The sequence below is a fragment of the Procambarus clarkii genome, chromosome 20 (genome assembly GCF_040958095.1).
Source record: "Procambarus clarkii isolate CNS0578487 chromosome 20, FALCON_Pclarkii_2.0, whole genome shotgun sequence".
NCBI classification, from domain to species: Eukaryota; Metazoa; Arthropoda; class Malacostraca; order Decapoda; family Cambaridae; genus Procambarus; species Procambarus clarkii.
This window is the reverse complement of record NC_091169.1, coordinates 40,393,264-40,413,593: the sequence shown is the minus strand read 5'-3', so window position 1 is coordinate 40,413,593 and position 20,330 is coordinate 40,393,264. Positions and strand designations below refer to the sequence as shown.

The following is a 20,330-nucleotide window of genomic DNA, read 5'->3' as shown; positions in this document are numbered from 1 at the left end:
ACACACATACAGTGGTAGACAGATGGAATAATTTAAGTGAGCAGGCAGTGGATGCTGAAACTGTCAGTAGTTTTAAAGTATCATATGACAGAGTACAATGAAAACAGGACATCACAAGTGTAGTTCTCATAGTTTTGAGAAGACCTATGTAGTTCTGCATCCATGAGTATTTCTGAGGCTTTCAGAGCCAAAGGGTATTGGGGGATTGTGTGAAACCCTTGTTCAGCTTCAGTGGAAGCCTCGTGAATCCTTGTGGGTGCAGTAGTACCCCAGGTTGCAATCCTTTTGACTATGTCATGGCCTAGTTGTCTGGAGCATGTGCCTGGGAACACCCAGCGCATAGGTTCAGATCCTCATTACGGCTCCTACGGATTTTCTAATTTTCTCAAAGAAAAGAGAAAATGAACCTAACCTAATTTGCCATGAGACCAGAAGGCATGGCAGGATGTGCAAAACAGAACACTGAAGAGCAGAGGTGCAACAGGCATGCTGAGAGAGAGAGAACTCGATCAACATGAAAGGCCCAAGTCTTTTTAACACACTTTCCCTACACATACAAGACATCACTACAAGAGATCGGCCAGTTTTCAAAGAACTCGACAAGCATCTTCAAGGGATACCTGATCAACCGGGCTGACTCATACGCCAGGCTGCGAGCAACCACATCAAACAGCCTGGTCAATCAGACAAGTAACCAGGAGGCCTGGTCAGAGATCAGGCCACAGGAACATTGATACTTGGAATCAACCAGTGGCGGGCTGCCACTGGCTGCCACTGCCACTCAGCATACCAACTTAGTGGTTTGTTATGGTGGACACAAATGTAATACTTATATATAACGTGTATATATATATAGTGTAATAACAGCAAAAGGAGTGTGGGGAAGAAGCCATTTTGGTGAGGGAGGTGCCAATATCTGCAAGATTTCATGTTGGTAGGGGAGGCCACTATGCTCTTTGGGCACTATACTGGATTAGCTGAACAGTTATGGTGAACAAAACATGTAAATACTTGTATATAATGTGTGTATATAGGGTAATAACACCACAAAAAGTATTGTTGGGGAGAAATTTTAGTGTCTGACCTTGAATGTGTGAGGGAGGTAGCCGCCAGCTGACTGTGTGTAGCAACGTCTCTTAGTGCCTGAACTATCAGATTAGTTGTACAGTTGTGGTGAACAAAACATGTAGATACTTATATATAATGTCTGTATATAGTGAATAAAAGCAAAAACAGTATGGTGGGAAGAGAATGTGGGCGAGTGAGGTGTTGAGGGAGTGTGTGGCAGTGAGTGGCTGGCTGGTGTGTTGCGGTCACTCCTCGTTGCTTTTTGACTCATAATACCAACTTAATGGTTTGTTATGGAAAACAAAATATACAGATACTTATATATAACCTGTGTATATAGTGTAATAACTGACAAAGTATTTGTTCACTGTTTGATGAACATAATTAAATCAACAATATGAACATCATAATTTTGAGTACAGTGATGATTCACACATTTTATTATATAAATATATACTACACACCACTGAATAATATTACAGCAAAAAATGAAGAAAAATCATTCAGAGACATGGAAATAATTAGGTAATTATCTTTTTGTGGCCACTCCTGCCTGACAGCTGGGGCAGAGCAGACCGTCTGGGATGCATGAGGAGTCAGTGCCTGTTTTTTGCCAGACTTCCCCGCCCTATAGCAGGCAAAATATGCCACTTAAGATTTTATTATTATTTTTCCCATGATCAGAGAACACAAATTAACAGGTTTAGAAGAATTTTTTTTTTCGTTATGCACCTGTGGGTGACAATGGCCAAATAGCCCTTAGCAACACAAGGGTTAAGGAAACACCAATATGGCTGGGAACCTAGCAAAACTCGACTGTCTTAAATCTGCTGGAGATGAGAAACAGCCAATATTGAATTTTGACGACCACAGTACAGTATGGACAGGATTAAAGGACTCCAGAGATATGAGGGCACTGTGATAGTGCCCTCATATCTACCACTCCAACGCGAAGAGGTTCACTTTCAGGAGTCCGTATGTCCAGCAGAGCCAATGAAAGGAGTCAGCATCGATCATCCATTCCGTGGACAGGGAAATGAACCGAGACAGGCCATCTGCCAGGACGTTGGACACTCTTTGGATATGAACTGCTCGGAAAGTCAAACCCTGAGAAGCCAGCAGACAAGCCACTCGAAGCGACCAGCCACAAAGAAGCAAAGACCGAAGAGAGCTTCTGCAGTTCAGGTAATGAACCACCGAGGAAATGTCTGAATGGAGCCAGATGGTCAAACCCTGAACAACACGAACACTCAGAAGCGAAAACCAGACCGCCACAAACTCCTGCACTGTGCTGTAAGCCCAATAGAAGGACGGATCCCACCATCCCTGGCTGGCCTGGTGAGCACTGGTCAAAAAGCCCCAGCCGAGAGACAACATTTCCATGAACACATCGAGCGAGGGTTCGGGTAGGTGCCAAGGCACTGAACCCCGAAAACCCCAAAGAGGAAGCTGGTGACGCAGCAATCAATGCAATGCCCCCGGAAGGACGAACCCAGCGATCGCGAGAGAGACGGAAGGGGCATCCCCGAAGGAACCAGAACAGACGCCGAACCCAAACCCGACCCGGCGGGTAGACCAGCACGGCAAATTTCAGACTCCCGCACAACTGCTTGAGCAACCGCCAAGTGACCCGAGACCCCTCAAAAACAACCGAAGGCGTGGCAGCAGCCTCAGCAATGCCGCTGAAGGGAGAGACAAGGAAGTGGTCCAAGAGTCCCAAACAAGACCAGCCAGGTCTGAACCTTGGATGGAACCAGATGGGACTTCCTCCAGTTCACCGGGAATCCGAACCCGGTGAGCTGGGAAAGAACCATATCCCTGGCGAGCAGACAAGCGGACCAACTGGGAGCCCACACCAGTCAGTCGTTGAGGTAAGCCAGAACCCGAATCCCTAGCAGACGCAGCCGGGTCACCATGACCTGGGTAAGACTCGTGAATACACGAGGTGCCAGGGGAATTGGTCGGCCGAGCGGACAGCACACTGGACTCGTGATCCTGTGGTTCCGGGTGCCAGAGAAAAACGACGGGCAGAGTTTCTTTCACCCTGTGCTCCTGTTACCTAGCAGCAAATAGGCACCTGGGAGTTAGTCAGCTGTCACAGGCTGCTTCCTGGGGGTTATCTTGAGATGAGGTTATCTTGAGATGATTTTGGGGCTTTTTAGTGTCCCCGCGGCCCGGTCCTCGACCGGGCCTCCACCCCCAGGAAGCAGCTCGTGACAGCTGACTAACACCCAGGTACCTATTTTACTGCTAGGTAACAGGGGCATAGGGTGAAAGAAACTCTGCCCAATGTTTCTCACCGGCGCCTGGGATCGAACCCAGGACCACAGGATCACAAGTCCAGCGTGCTGTCCGCTCGGCCGACCGGTGGAGGCCTGGTCAAGGACTGGGCCGCAGGGACACTATAAAAAAAAAATCAACTCAAGATAACCTCAAGATAACCAGATTCAGACCAAAAGGAAAGCAACGAAAGCGGTAAGCCTGATGCCCCACCACGAAACCTAACCAGTCCCTGAACCTCAGATGAATAGGAATGTGCCAATAAGTGTCCTTGAAATTGAGGGACACCATCCAGGCACACGGCTCAAACAGAAGCCGGACCAGAGACAGTAGTCATTCAAAAGGAGGGGCAAGGAATCCAGGGGTTTAGACGGGACAAGTCCAGAATGAACTGCAGATCCGCACAGTCCTGTTTCTGCACTGGAAACAGGCAGGAAACCCACTTGAGAGACGGGGATCGTTTCGACTATGCCCAAGCGCACCCACTCCAAGATGACCTGACGAAGCGCAGGAGAAGAATTCTGCCCCGCCAGCACCGAATCCCCCAAAGGAGGGTGAGCCGCCCAATGCCACCAAAGGCCGGACGACACGATCGAATTCATCCACTTTTCATGGGACCAAGGTCGAGCAAACAGAGCAAGCTTTCCCCCCATCGCTCCATCAACGGGGCGAATTGTGAAAGGGCCGATGCCCCTTATAAGAAACCAAGCGCCGAACAGAGCCATCACCACACCAATCAGACGATGCCAGCTCCAAAGGCATTTTCGGCTTAGAAACTGGCACCAATGACCCACCTCGACCAGCGGAACCCTGAGCCCTGGTACGACCCCTCCGAAAAGGGCCATCCTGGAGAACCTACAAGTCCGACATAGGACGACAACTAGCGGCCTGCATCAACTGCGTGACAGCAGCCTCCGCAAACAGCAACGAGCGAAGTGGAGACGAAAATCTAAGAGCCAGGGGCCAAGCGGATTCCAAGGAAAGGGTGAGCTCAGCCTGACAGGACGCAAGGTGAGAAGCAAAGAACAGAGACACCGCCTCCTTCAGGATAGGCGCAAAGAGTTTCAACAGTGCAGCCGATACCCGAGCTGCCGAGGATAGCACACTAGACGAAGACCCAGTACTCAACACTTCCACATCCTCCTCAAGCCAGGAAGAAGACCGCTTGAGAAGGAAAAAAGAATCACTAGACCAAAGCCAAATGCCAACGGGCGCGAAAATCCTCTGCAACCAAGGACACCAAAAGGGAAGGAAGTCATCAAGAACCCGCCAGATGAAGTCCAAATAAAAAGAAGATGAGCAGAGAGAAAGAGCAAGAAAGGAAAGGGTGTGAGTGCAGGAGTCAAAATGAGTGGGTTCACCAGAATTCAGAAAAGACAGAGATAAATCGTTCAAGAAGACAGCCCCAGATGTTCGTCAGAACATCCCCCAGAGGGTATGCTGACAGTTAAAATCACCCAAAAGGAGCACAGACTCTGGTAAGGAGTTCAACAGGCGTTTAAAATCATAAAGAGAAAGTAGTACATTTAAGGGATATAAACAGAACAGACTGTATACCAATTAGCCACAAAGATACAGGCTGCAGAACACTGAATGGGCAACTAAAAAAGTAGGGGGACGAGAATATCATGACGGATCAAGAGAGCAGTAGAGTTATGGGCCCTAGCAAAAGTTGGAGGGGAAGAGAGAAAGGAATAACCATGGAAGTGACCAGGACAAGCGCCAAGCATCGGTTCCCGGAGACAAACACAGAGCTGTGAAAGCTGCGTGATCTGAATTTGGCATATTGCCAAATTTGGAACTTCATGGAAGTTGGCATAAAAACCATAACATTCCATTGAAGAGCAGACATGGACAAGAGGAAGAGGACAGAAATAACAAGGGAAAAACAAAGGTAAAGAAGAACACAATAGACTAAGTAAGATCAGGACCAGGATCAGTGAAATCGGGGTGACGGGGCATAGGCAAAGTTAGCAAAGATAATAGAGATAAGGGAGTGGGAGGATGGACCAGAGGTGGACTGACAGTCAGGAGAAGGAGGGATAATCGGAGAGGGGCGATCAAGGGAATCAGGGGCAGGAAGGACAGAAACAGAAGAGTACATCAGATCAAGGGCAGCATCCAACAGAGAATCAAGGACCAAGGGAATGTCAATAGCAGGAACAGGTGACTCTGCCACTGAAATGGGAGAAGCAGGGATAGTGTCAGAGTCGGAAGGTGAAGAATATATTGAAGCCTATTTACCCGCCGGGGAGGAAGAAGGAGAGGAGCCAGGCTTACGTTTCTGACGTAGAAAGACAGTCGTACCATCAGCAATGTACTAGTACTGGGCAACAGCCTCGACAGTTTCAACCAGAGGAGAACGGGAATGGTCAACAGGAAGAACGCTGGCAATGGCCAAACAGACAGGTGGTGAGGAGGCCCAAGAGACAGAGGGGAGAGCTGAGAAGGAGGATTGGGGCGAGACGGGAAAGAGGGCACATGAGACAAGGAAGACCAGGAAAGGAGGAAGGAAACACCAGATGGAGAACCAGGAGGAAGACCCTCTAGCCCAAAATGCAAAGGAGCAGGTGAGAGGTGGAGGTATCGGGGTCCAAGACCTGGAAACAGTAGCGAAACTGAGAAACCAGTAGAGGGCGAAAAAGAAGGGGAAATGCAACACAAGAGCATAAGAAATGCCTGAGAAAGAGGGAAGACAGTGAAAATTGTGTCTCGCCTCAGGAAAAAACAAATGATCACAATGTTTCAAATTGAGGATGGCTTCCTCAAATTTGTAGTGCACACATATGCAGGAGAAGGCAGTGTGTCACTGCAATTGATGCAGTGAGCTTGGGAAGAAGAGCACTCTGTCTTGGAATAACTCAAGGCTCCAAACATGAGGCATAGACACACCTCACTTGCGCACCTGAAGGGAACATGCCCTAATCTTTAGCACCTGCTGCAGAGGGAAGGAGAGGGTCTGTACTCCTGAACAGATCATCTGGCACCAGCAAGAATAACGGAAGATATAAGGGATCTACTATCAAACGTGACCCCTCACAACGCAAAGCGGCTGACGATGACAACCACGAGGAGGGTCGAGTGAACGTATCTATCTGGAGGATAGAATGGCCTTAGGCCTCAAGGATATATTTAATATCCTGTCATGTCACTCAATAAGTACAGTGGACCTTCGAGTGATGAGCGACCCCAGTTACGAGCATTTCGAGTAACAAGCAAGCCACTCGCAGACAATTTGTCTCGACTGACGAGCTTTCGCTCGATTAATGAGCGTTAACGGTGGTTCTTGGACACCTCCGACAACAGTGTTGTTGTTGTTTTGCAAGACCAGTTTTCCACATGACGAGCTAGGTGCCGGAATGGATTAAATTCGTTAATCTAGGCGCCACTGTATCTACAAAACACAACATCCTATATTTTTCATTCAATTGCCAAACTTTTTCTTAGGAGGTATGGACAAAATAGTAGGATACCCAAGACTAATTTAATGAGTGAACAAGGACACAATGAGGCGAGATAAATATGGTAAACACAAACTATCAATATCTTGAAAGGGAAGTGGAACAATATATTAAAGAAAGGGTGGAGGGAGGAATTAAAAAGTTTGAAGGAATGAAAGGCTACCCTCTAATGTGGAGCTTCCAGGAGAGAGTAGGCACTGGGGTTATTGATAGATACATACCAACCACAATAATTAGTGTTTCATGATGTACTACTTCTCCTGAGCCAGCAGACATTAAATCCTCGACACGAACATTCATCACAGCAAGATCATCCTCTTCCTGCAAGTAAGAAAGCATACAGTAAACTAATTTAAAACAACAGTAATAAATTTTCAACTCCATTTCAGTCTTTGAGCAGTATCAAAGAATAAATCCAGCATTGAATGTTATGAAAGCCTCTTCCTGATGGGTCCCTTTGGGAATCCCCCAAGCTACACACCTCATAAGCCCCAAACCTAGGATACATCTAAAATTCCCCAAGCACCTACTGGAAGACAGTACCAAAATCTGCCCCTCCCCCCCCCCTGAATAAAAGCAAGGAAAATCTGGGAATGCTAGACCACCACCAGATATACAATACTCTAAAGGAAAACCTTAAAACCTAAGGTTATGTTGCATAACCGTTAAGGTTATGCAACATAACCTTAACATAAAGGTTAAGGTTATGTTGCAATTCTAGGTTCAGGTCGCTACCCCTGAGGTGGGTACCGGTAGCGATACTGGTAATGCTACCGGCCAAACCAGAGTAGCACCGCCCCCCCCCCCCACCATCCATCCATTCAGATCCCCACCAATATCAGTCCATTCATCCAATTCCTCTCACCATCCATCCAGTTCCCCAATGGTAGGGGGAACTGGACCATCCATCCAGTTCCCCAATGGTAGGGGAGAACTGGATGGATGGATATTGGGAGGGAACTGGATGGATGGATGGATAGTGGGGCAAAATTAGATGGATGGATGGTGGGGGGAATTGGATGGATGGTGGGGAGATCTGGATGGTGGGGGGATTTGGATGGTGGGGGGATTTGGATGGTGGGGGGAACTGGATGGTGGGGGGATCTGGATGATGGGGGGATGTGGATGATGGGGGGGATCTGGATGATGGGGGGGATCTGGATGATGGGGGGGATCTGGATGATGGGGGGGATCTGGATGATGGGGGGATCTGGATGGTGGGGGGATCTGGATGGTGGGGGGATCTGGATGGTGGGGGGATCTGGATGGATGGATGGTGGGGGTGATCTGAATGGATGGATGGTGGGGGGGGATCTGGATGGATGGATGGTGGGGGGGATCTGGATGGATGGATGGTGGGGGAGTTAAATGGATGGATGGATGGTGGGGGAGATCTGAACTGATGGATGGTGGGGGAGTTGAATGGATGGATGGATGGTGGGGGGGGGGAACTGGATAGATGAATGGTGGGGGGGGGAACTGGATGGATGGATGGTGGAGGGGGGGAACTGGATGGATGGATGGTGGGGGGGGGGAACTGGATGAATGAATGGTGGGAAGGACTATCTGGATGGATGGACGATGGGGGGGGAGGATCTGGATGGATGGTGGGGGGGAGGATCTGGATGGATGGATGGATGGATGGATGGTGGGGGGGAGGATCTGGATGGATGGATGGTGGGGGGGAGGATCTGGATGGATGGTGGGGGGGAGGATCTGGATGGATGGATGGTGGGGGGAGGATCTAGATGGATGGATGGTGGGGGGGGAGGATCTAGATGGATGGATGGTGGGGGGGAGGATCTAGATGGATGGATGGTGGGGGGGAGGATCTGGATGGATGGATGGTGGGGGGGGATCTGGAGGGATGGTGGGGGGGATCTGGATGGATGGATGGATGGATGGTGGAGGGGATCTGGATGGATGGATGGTGGGGGGCTCTGGATGGATGGATGGATGGTGGGGAGATCTGGATGGATGGATGGTGGGGGGGATATGGATGGATGGATGGTGGGGGAGATCTGGATGGATGGATGGTGGGGGGGATCTGGATGGATGGATGGATGGTGGGGGGATCTGGATGGATGGATGGATGGTGGGGGGATCTGGATGGATGGATGGATGGTGGGGGGATCTGGATGGATGGATGGTGGGGGGATCTGGATGGATGGATGGTGAGGGGGATCTGGATGGATGGATGGTGAGGGGGATCTGGATGGATGGATGGTGGGGGGATCTGGATGGATGGTGGGGGGGGGATCTGGATGGATGGATGGATGGTGGGGGGATCTGGATGGATGGATGGATGGATAGTGGGGGGATCTGGATGGATGGATGGATGGATGGTGGGGGGGATCTGGATGGATAGTGGGGGGATCTGGATGGATAGTGGGGGGATCTGGATGGATGGATGGATGGATGGTGGGGGGGATCTGGATGGATGGATGGATAGTGGAGGGATCTGGATGGATGGATGGTGGGGGGGATCTGGATGGATGGATGGATGGTGGGGGGGGATCTGGATAGATGGATGGATGGATGGATGGATGGATGGATGGATGGATGGATGGATGGATGGATGGTGGGGGGGATCTGGATGGATGGATGGATGGTGGGGGGGATCTGGATGGATGGATGGATGGATGGTGGGGGGGATCTGGATGGATGGATGGATGGTGGGGGGGATCTGGATGGATGGATGGATGGTGGGGGGGGATCTGAATGGATGGATGGATGGATGGTGGGGGGGATCTGAATGGATGGATGGATGGATGGTGGGGGGGATCTGAATGGATGGATGGTGGGGGGATCTGGATGGATGGATGGATGGATGGTGGGGGGATCTGGATTGATGGATGGATGGATGGAGGGGGGAATCTGGATGGATGGTATATGAATCTGATATACTAAAAACAGCAGAGATAGCACCACTTCATAAAGGAGGAAATAAGGCAGAGGCAAAAAATTACAGACCGATAGCACTAACATCGCACATCATAAAATTTTTTGAGAGAGTGCTAAGAAGTAAAATCACAAAATACATGGAATCACAGCAACTCCATAACCCCGGACAACATGGTTACAGAACAGGGCGCTCTTGCCTGTCGCAGTTGCTGGACCACTATGATATGGCATTAGATGCTATGGAAGACAAACAAAACGCGGATGTAATTTACACAGATTTCGCAAAACCTTTTGATAAATGTGACCATGGTGTTATTGCACATAAAATGCGTTCAAAAGGAATTACCAGAAAAATAGGCAGATGGATCTACAATTTCCTGACCAACAGAACCCAATGTGTAATAGTCAACAAAATAAAATCCAGCCCATCAACCGTGAAGAGCTCAGTCCCCCAAGGTACTGTGCTTGCTCCAGTACTTTTTCTCATCCTCATTTCGGACATAGACAAGAACACAACCTATAGCACTGTATCATCCCTTGCAGATGACACTAGGATCTTCATGAGAGTAGGCAACATAGAGGACACGGCGAACCTCCAGTCAGATGTAGATCAGGTCTTTCTATGGGTTACAGAAAATAATATGGTGTTTAACGAAGATAAGTTCCAGCTCATGCGCTATGGAAAAAATGAAAATATAAAAACGGAAACCATGTACAAAACTCAGGCAAATCATAACATAGAACGAAAAGGCAATGTAAAGGATCTGGGTGTACTCATGTCGGAAGACCTTACCTTTAAAGAACATAATAAAGTAGCCGTCACAACTGCAAGAAAAATGACAGGTTGGATAACAAGAACTTTTCACACTAGAGATGCTATACCGATGATGATACTTTTCAAAACGCTTGTGCTCTCTAGAGTGGAGTACTGCTGCACAATGACAGCACCTTTCAAAGCTGGAGAAATTGCTGACCTGGAGAGCGTGCAGAGATCCTTTACTGCTAGAATCCACTCAGTAAAACATCTAAACTATTGGGACCGACTAAAGAGCCTAAAACTGTACTCCCTTGAGCGCAGGCGGGAGAGGTACATAATAATTTACACGTGGAAAATATTAGAGGGGCTGGTCCCAAACCTGCACACAGAAATAACATCACATGAGACCAGAAGACATGGCAGGATGTGCAGAATACCCCCGTTGAAAAACAGAGGTGCAACTGGTACTCTGAGAGAGAACTCTATCAACATCAGAGGTCCGAGACTGTTCAACACACTTCCACTACACATAAGGGGCATAACTGGCCGACCCCTCACAGTGTTCAAGAGAGAACTGGATAAGCACCTCCAAAGGATACCTGATCAACCAGGCTGTGACTCATACGTCAGGCTGCGAACAGCCGCGTCCAACAGCCTGGTTGATCAGTCCGGCAACCAGGAGGCCTGGTCGACGACCGGGCCGCGGGGACGCTAAGCCCCGGAAGCACCTCAAGGTAACCTTAATGTATGGTAGGGTGGAACTGGATGGATGGAAGGAAGGAAAAGCCCCAGAAGCACCTCAAGATAACCTTAAGGTATGGTGAGGGGAAACTGGATGGATGGTGAGGGGGAACTGGATGGATGGATTGTAGAGGGAAACTGGATGGATGGATGGAAGCGGACTGGATGGTGGAGGGAACGGATGGATGGCAGGTGTGTGGGTCATTAACTGTCACAGTACATGGTCATTATGAGTGCAGCAAGGTTATGTTAAGAAACAGAAGCCTGTGATCCATACACCATCCAGTTAACCAATGCATGGTGAAAATGTACAATGAGCAAATAGATCAGGCAAGCCAATAGACAAGCTAATGGGTAGATAGATATAAAGGCAAACAGGAAGAAAGGCATGTAGACCCACATTAGGTACTAAACTCATCTTTTGGCAATAACGAGTCGAGTTATGTTCCAATAATTCAGTCCCATATGTATTTCATTTATAAAACCCACCACAATAAAAACCTATTCTTTGAAAGATCTCAGTTGAAAGTTAATGATTTGCTATGTAATTCTTGAATAATTAGCCAACACTGCAGAACATCAGCACTGAAACTTAAGTTTACTTCAAAAGTACTGTATAGAGAACACAAGAACTACACTTAACTTTATAGTTGAATAAGATCATGGCTAATAAATGTTTGTGTATTTTTTAACAACAAAACATACTGTATAACACAAAAAGTGATTAATGAGAAAATCAACTGGCACTCTGAGGTGGCTCAAACCCTCTAATTTTCTCATTGATATGTATATATCACCTAAGTGTGATATCTCTGAGTATAACAAAAACAATTATTGCCCGATACTTACCGTGCGCAAATATGACTGCCTGACAGAATCTGCATGCATAAGAGTAAAGACAACATCTTCATCATATTTCATACAGCTGTGTACATATTCATATTCCCCAAGGATCGTTTCTCCAGATAAATAGTCATCCACTCCCCTAACCTGAAAGAATTAAAAATAAAATTATGAAGCACAAAAAACCAGCGTTGAATGTAATGAAACGTCATTTTCTGGGCGAGACCCAAATTCTCCCCGGAGCTATACCGAGCTGATGTGTATTTATTAAACCATGGCAACAGTCAATCGATGGAGTTCTAGGCCTACCAGGGACCAGTGCCAGAACCTGGCCCCCCTCAGAGAGAGGCACGAGGAGCAATTGCCTATAGACACCCTCATGTAATTGGAAGCAGTCTATGTCTGCCATCTACTAGGTCAGGCACCAAGAAAGGTAGGAATTCCAAAACAAACTACACCTGGTTAAAAATTACAAACCAAAAGCCGAACTAGCAAGCAGAACTCCCTAATCAAAAACAAGGAAATCAGCATGATGTCACCATAGCCACTGAGCCGATGTCTGTGCAACTCCCCCCTCCCTGGGAGGGGGGGTCCCAGACTTCCCGTGCCAGCTACTCAAACTCAGTTCAGAGGTTGAATATTAAGAACAAAAAAACTGCCGACCGGAGGAAGGGAGGGTTGCTGTGGAGCTTCCGGGTGTCTCACCCAGAAAATGATGTTTCATTACATTCAACGCTGGTTTTCTGCGGAGAGCCCCTTTGGCTTCCTGGAGCTACCTAACCAAAGATAAAGGAAAAGAAGGATTTAACCGGCCGCTATTCGTTCCTCAACTCAAAGGCGAGACAACTGGCTTCAATTTGTGACCCAAGGGAACACATACCCGAGAAGGGCCTGGAACATTAACAAGGTACCATGCGGCCAGGACCTTATTCGACCTCCAAAAGCCCCGTGCCCAAATGTCAGCCCAGAACATATTACCAAAAACAGCAGCCAAAGCCACGAACTTACGAACATCGTGGACACGGGAATAGACCACAGGCTGGCTGGACCAAAGAATCCTACGGACAACCCTGGGAGACCTATGCCCTGGAATAGGGAAAAAGGGAAACCGGGTCAACCTAAAGCACGTCCCTGGCCACTGAGGCCGTGGCGCGTAAGTAACCGCGAAGAGCTGCAACCAGACACAAAACATGATGCACCCCCCGCTGAACCAACTAAGCATCAACAACCCAAGAACCCCTCTGGAAAGCAGCAGTCTCATTCTTCGGCAAAAAAGAAGACAATGACAACAAATGAACAAAACGACCACCAGGACCGAAAGAGTAGAAACCCCCTGCACCGCCGAAGATCATGAAGCTTCCCAACCCGACCCCCAGAGGCCAATGCCAACAAGAAAAGAGCCTTAGAAAAACAGTCCTGAATTGAAAGGGCCACCACAAACTGAGGAGAAGAGATAAAACAAAAAGAGGACGGCTCAGTCCCAGTCCAACGACCAGGACGGCTCAGGCGGCACATGAGCAGGCCGGAGGTGAAACAATGCCAGAGAAAGCTCGAGGAACGGAGCAGAAGTGACATCCACCCCCGAACGCAAGCTGAAGTGGCTCCGCCAGCGCCGCATGATACGAGGCGACAGTATTTGGCATAAGATGATGGTCCTGAAACAACCAAAAGCGAAAGGACAAAACAAACCGATCATAAATCGAAGACAACCTCCGAAGAGTCAAGAAGTACCGAAAGGAGACTTCACACTGCCGCCAAGATGAGACACACAGGTGGAACACCATCAATGAAGCCACCTGATCACCATACATGTGTTGAGAAACTTGGGTCAAAAAGACTAGACGCGAAGATCGGAGGAGAATAGGACCAGTGATGAGCAGAGGTGGCATAGGCACAATCAGAGAACACTGTATAAACATCAGAGGTCCACGTTGTTCAATGTCCTCCCAGCGACTATAAGAAATATTGCCGGAACAACCATGGACACCTTCAAGAGGAAACTAGAGTGTTTTCTCCAAGGAGTGCCGAACCAACCAGGCTGTGGTGGGTATGTGGGCCTGCAACCCGTTCTCGCAAATTTAATAAGTCAATATTGACTTATTAGTTGCGTGCATAGGTGACATACTAAACATAATAGTTTCCCTTGAAAAGCTTCATAGAAAACACCGACCTTACCTAACCTACTTAGTATGTTAAAATAAGCATCTTTTAGCTTCGTAATTACAATTGTTACTTAACCTATTATAGGTATAGGTTAGGTAATAATTGTAATTACGAAGCAATAAGATGCTTATCTTAACATACTAAGTAGGTTAGGTAAGGTCGGTGTTTTCTCTGAAGCTTTTCAAGGGAAACTATTATGTTAAGTATGTCACCTATGCACATATTTAATAAGTCAATATTGACTTATTAAATTTACGAGAACGGGTTGGGGCCTGCGGGCCTCTGCAAGCAACAGCCTGGTGGACCAAACTCACAAGTCAAGCCTGGCCTCAGGCCAGGTTTGGGGAGTAGAAGTCCCAGAACCCCATTAAGCAGGTATCAAGCAGAAGATCGAACCAGCCACGTACCGGACTGGATCAATCTGCCAAAAGAGGCGGAGCCGCGAGAAGACCTTCGGGTTCAGTCACAAAGCATTCAGCACCTGAAACTAAGGCTGGACCAGCCACCAAAGGTACAACAGGACTACTCTCCCCTGACAAGTCTCCAAGAGAGCCAGGACCTGGCGCAACAACCGAACCGGGGAAAAGAGGCACAGGTAACCCCACCTCGACCAGCCCAGTCGAAAGGCATCGACCACACCAGCCTCGATGTTGGGGAAGGACGACACATAAACCGAGACGCATCGACCACAACGACGCGAAGAGATCCCCCTCCAGACGCCCGAACATCCAGCAGAGCCAAAGGAACAAGGTGTTGTTGACCGTCCATTCTGTGGACGGGGAAATGAAATGGGACAGATCATCCATCAGGACGTTGGACACCCCCTGGATATGACCTGCCAGGAGAGCCAAACCCTGAGAACTCAGCAGATGAGTCACCCGGAGCGACCAGACCCAAAGAGCCAAGGGGTGCATTGAACCCCCTCAGTTCAGGCAATGAACCACTGGAGAGCAGTCCGAAAGTAGCCGAATCATCGATCTGCAACCAACATGAACCTTCTTAAGTGAAAGCTACACTGCCGCAAACTTCTGCACCGTGCTGTGATCCCGACGAAAGGACGGACCCCACCGACCCTGTCCAACCTGGTGAGCACTGGTCACAAAGCCCCAGCTGAGAGACAAGGCATCAGTGAACACATCAAGCAAGGGCTCGGGTAGGTCTCAAGGCACTGAACCCTGAAAAACCCGAAGAGGAAGCCAGTGACACAACAACCGATGCAAGGCCCTCAGAGGCCGAACCCAGCGATCATGAGAGAGGCAGCAGGGAGGACCCTGGAGAAACCAGAACAAACGCCAAAGCCAGACCCGACCCGGCGGGAAAACCAGCACGGCGAAGTTCAGACTCCTGCACAATTGCTTGAGCAACCGTCGAGTGATGCGGGAACCCTCCGAAACAGCTGAAGGGGTGACAGCAGCCTCAGCAAGGACTCCAGAGAGAGAGACAAAGAAGCAGTCCAAGATTCCCACACGAGACCCAGCCAGGTCCAAACCTAGACGGAACCAGATGGGACTTCCTCCATTTCACCAGGAACACGAACCTGGCAAATTGGGAAAGAACTACATCCTTGGCGAGCAGACAGGCAGGATTGGTCAGGATTGGCTGGGAGACTACACCAATCAGTCGTCAAGGTAAGCCAGAATCCGAACCCCTAACAGAAGCAGACAGGTCACCATAACCCGGGTAAGACTCATGAACACGTGAGGTGCCAGATTCAAGGCAAAGGGAAGGCAACAAAAGCGGTAAGCCTGACACCCCACAACGAAACCCAACCAGTCCCTGAACCCCAGATGAATAGGAACATGCCAATATGCATCTCCTGAGGTCCTGGGACACCATCCAGGCCCCCAGCTCCAACAAAAGCTGGACTTGAGACAGTGGTCATCAGAAAGGAGGAGCAAGGAATCCAGGGGTTCAGACAGAAGTCTAGAATGAACTGCAGATCCACACAGTACCATTATGGTACTGGAAACAGGTGGGAAACCCACCTGAGGGACAGGGTCGGAGCTAACCTTGTTCGATGGCAGACATGGAATGCCCCAAATACATGGGGAGTTTCCATAGGCCATTGCTCCCTTTGCCTCTCTGAGTGGGGCCAGGTTCTGGCTTGTGATTTCCTGGCAGGCTGAACTCCAATTGACTGATGCCCCGACTAATATAACATATCAGCCTGATACCTCCAGGGAGCCAAAGGGGCTCACCACAGAAAGCCAGTGTTGACTTATGAAATATCTTTTACTGTTGCTACATTCTCCAAACTACACTGAGCACTCACGCTACTGGCACTTTGCGCTTCTTTATAAACATGTAATTCCAAGAGTTTAGACCTTGGTTGATTGTATAGGCATGTTGTCAATTTCTCTTTCAAACTCTGCAGTGATGACACTGATATCAGTTATATTTTCTGGTTTTGGGATATCATTCATAAAGAAGCTGTTCACATCTGCTTTTGTGTTGTTTATTAGGGTGCTAAACATAGCCTTATACTGATCTTTTAAAATTTCACTAATTTCTTTGTCGTCTGTACACGAACCTTCTCATGTAAATATAGATCCAATTCTAGTGAAGGTTTGGATTTTGATTTGGAATATGTAAAGAAATATTTTGGATTGTTCTTTATCTCTTGCATGGCTTTTTGTTCAAATTTCAGTCTGGTATAATTATTTCAGCTCTGCTCTATTTCTTAAATTTAAATTATTATTATTTTGATTTATTAGTCAAAGATATAAGGAAGTTCTCGGTCACTGCATGGATGGTCAGGAAGTGGAATGCATTGAAGGAAGAGCTTGTTCAAGCCAACAACATAACACTAAGAAAACATGATGAAAACATTTATATTAAGAGAGAGAGGCAATTTCTGTGTCATGTATAAGGCAAGGAATAAAGAGCTATATCTCACTTCCTCATAGTCACTGACAGGTAAGCACACACATTTATATTTGTTTATTTTCAATAACAGGTCTATAAGGAAAACCACTTTCAACATATACTAATATCTAGTCATTTACAGACACACAGATAGAGGAATCAACATGGCTTACCTTAAGAATGTAGTCTGCAGATTCACCAGGAAGTTCTAAGGTGCAAACAGTGTGCATTACAACATGCTCCACACTTGAGTCCACTGCAAAGAAAATAGTATGATTTGTTCAACAGGCAACTTTTATACTTTTTAAGAATAATATCTAGACACTGCAATCTTTTAAAACACAACAATAATGGGTAGTGACACACAAAAAACTATATTTTGTTCTACAATACATTGTTAGGAACAGAAAGCCTGTTAGTCTTATTGAGACTGTCAGAGTGGTCAACCATTTAACCTTGACAGACAAAATGACATGCACATCATTAATTGTGGAATGCCTACCAGCAAACCTATAATCAAAGATATTAGGTGAGCAGTTGCATCAAGAAGATATGAATATTTTCTTACTAAATTTCACAGTGAGTGCTTTTGGTAAATACCTTGCCTTCTTTTGATACCTTGCAACGGCTGTCAGTGGGGCCTGACAGCTGAATGGACAGCACTTCGGATTTGTAGTCCTGAGGTTCTGGGTTCGATCCCCAGTGGAGGTGGAAACAAATGGGCAGAGGTTTCTTTCACCCTGATGCCCTTGTTACCTAGCAGTAAATAGGTACCTGAGAGTTAGACAGCTGCTACGGGCTGCTTCCTAGGGGTGTGTAACAAAAAGGAGGCCTGTTGAAGACCAGGCCGAAATCATCAAGATAACCTCTTTCCAAGTGACTCATTAACCACTACACTGTGCAGAGCACCTTAAGGCACCCAATCAGGGGTGTGCAGAGCGCCATGCGGTGCTTTTAGGTAAAGGGAGGAAGGGAATTATCAGGGGAAAGTGCCAAGCCATTATGACTATATAACATTTGGAAGGGGTAAGGATAAGGATTTGGGATGGGATGGGGAGGAGGAATGGTGCCCAACCACTTGGACGCCAACCTGCATGAAGCGAGACTGTCGCTCTTACCATCCAGCCCAAGTGGTTGGTTAGGTATAGGGAACAATTCAAAACTCCCATGATAAGTTGTCTGGTCCAACTGTTTTAGTTTCATCCAGCTATTGTAGTTGTTTCATTACCTCCTCTGCTATCATCTCTATATCTGAGCATCTATCATCTAGGGTCATCATCTTGTCTAATAATAGAAGCTGCTCAAGCTCGGTTGTGAATACTGGCATTGCATGGCATTCTGGCATGGAAACTGGCATTCAGTACCTCACAAATTTCCTTATCGCTTTCTGTATATGCCCCCCTCCTGTTTTCTGTAGTCTTGTCACTTAATCGTTCACTGTCACTTTCCCTCAGATATGACTATGTAGTAATTTAGGTTGCTTTTATGCTTTGATAACAATACTGTTCTCGTAATTTTTTCCAATACTCTCCTTATATTTATGTATTCGTTCCTAGCTCTGTTGCATCTACTCCTGTTTTCCTTTGTCCACTCTACTTCCTTCACTCCCTTCTACTTCTCATTTTTGCTTCCTGATACTGTCTATTAAACCATGGGTTATTATATTCCCTCCAACTTTTTCCCTTACTGTTGGTATGAAACTCTCTTCAGCCTCCTTGCATTTCCATTTGACTAGGTTCATCATTTCTTTTATTATTTTGCCTCTCACTGTACATCCCTCAGATATTCTCTTATCCTCCTGGTAATCCCCTTTCCTATAGTCAACTCTCCTTCCCAGGCCTTTTGTCTCTTGGTCAAAGTTTTATGATTATATAGATTATCTAGTTAGATTATATAGTCAATCTAGAACAAAATAATCCCTGGTTCCTAGTGTGTGTGTGTAATTACCTAAGTGTAGTTACAGGACGAGAGCTATGCTCGTGGTGTCCCGTCTTCATAGTACTGTACTGTCATATACTGTAATGCTTTGAAACTACTGATGGTTTTGGTTTTTCACAACTTTTTCACAATTTGTTCCAACCGTCTACCACTCTGACAGCAAAAGAAAACTTTCTAATATTTTTTTGGGCACCTTTTGTTTCCTTAGCTTGAATCTATGGCCACTTATTCTTGAGGTTGCCAGTTTCAGGCATTCCTGTGTGTGAGTGCATGTAAAATAACTCCCACTGTCAGGGACAGGAAGCCTGTAATTGGGCTTGTGTCAAGGTCCCCCTAGGTCAAATTATTAACCTTTCCTAGGATGCAACACACAACAATTGCCTAACTGCTTGGTAACTATTTACTGCTACGTGAACAAAAGAACAAAGGAAACATGCCCAACAATTTCTATCCTGTCCAGGATCCCCAACTATCAATAACTACTAGAACAATTACTGACCATCCCCTAGATGTAGCCTACAACAGCTAATTAACCCAAAGGTACCTATTTACTACTAGGAAAGCAAAGGTATCAGGTCAAAGGAAACATTACTTAAATAATTCTGTTCTACCGCAGGAATCGAACTTTCAATCTTTTCTCACCCCTACCTCTTTCCCACTCCCTTTCCATTTCATTTCTGTTTATTTCTTTTATCTTGTGCTAGGTCTAGGTTCAGTTACTGTATCTATCATTTAATTCTTTCACTTTAAGTTGCATTTTCAATAACAAAAGATATTCCACTGGCCAATTTGTCCTATCAACAAAATGCATTCAGGATTTCTGAAATAGAAGGAATACAAAGAACAAACTGTATTTACATCCACAGTAAAACATTGGGACCACCTCAAAATACTCAAAATGTACTCACTGGACAGCAGACTAGAAAGGTAACAAAATATAAACTTACTAACTTCCCATTTAACTTTTAAATGTCTGATCATTACAACTACGTGTTTGTGTGCCCAACCAGGCACCTCACCCACTTCATTGCCATCATCCACTCTCTTAAGGGGGCGTCTGGTTGGCATCTGGGTCCAAAAATGCAAAAATGAAAACTCGTTCGATTTCAATCAAACTTTTTTGACAAGTTCTATATGAAAGTGTTTCATCTGGTTCAAGTTTCAGCATCGTAGCATAAATAGGAAGGGAGAAAAAAAATATTGAAGTAGTTGTGAAAATTATGCAAAAATGGTCAAAATCGATTATCAATCAAAAGTGTCAACTGAAATCATAGCTACGACTCTTTGCTATCACAATAGCATATATTAAA

The 20,330-nt window shown here is 46.7% G+C and overlaps 1 protein-coding gene across 4 annotated transcripts in view; it reads right to left on the bottom strand.

Moving 5' to 3' along the window:
* Nucleotides 1-20,330, bottom strand: part of LOC123755348 (phosphatidylinositol 4-phosphate 3-kinase C2 domain-containing subunit alpha) — a 232,027-nt gene that overhangs the window by 164,119 nt on the left and 47,578 nt on the right. For all 4 annotated transcript variants that reach the window (XM_045737887.2, XM_045737888.2, XM_069327888.1 and 1 more), the window contains exons 6-8: nucleotides 17,256-17,338; nucleotides 12,061-12,201; nucleotides 7,031-7,130 (exon numbers count right to left, since the gene is read on the bottom strand). In XM_045737887.2, the coding sequence (XP_045593843.1) occupies nucleotides 7,031-7,130; nucleotides 12,061-12,201; nucleotides 17,256-17,338 (324 nt within the window). The remainder of the gene's footprint in view (nucleotides 1-7,030; nucleotides 7,131-12,060; nucleotides 12,202-17,255; nucleotides 17,339-20,330) is intronic.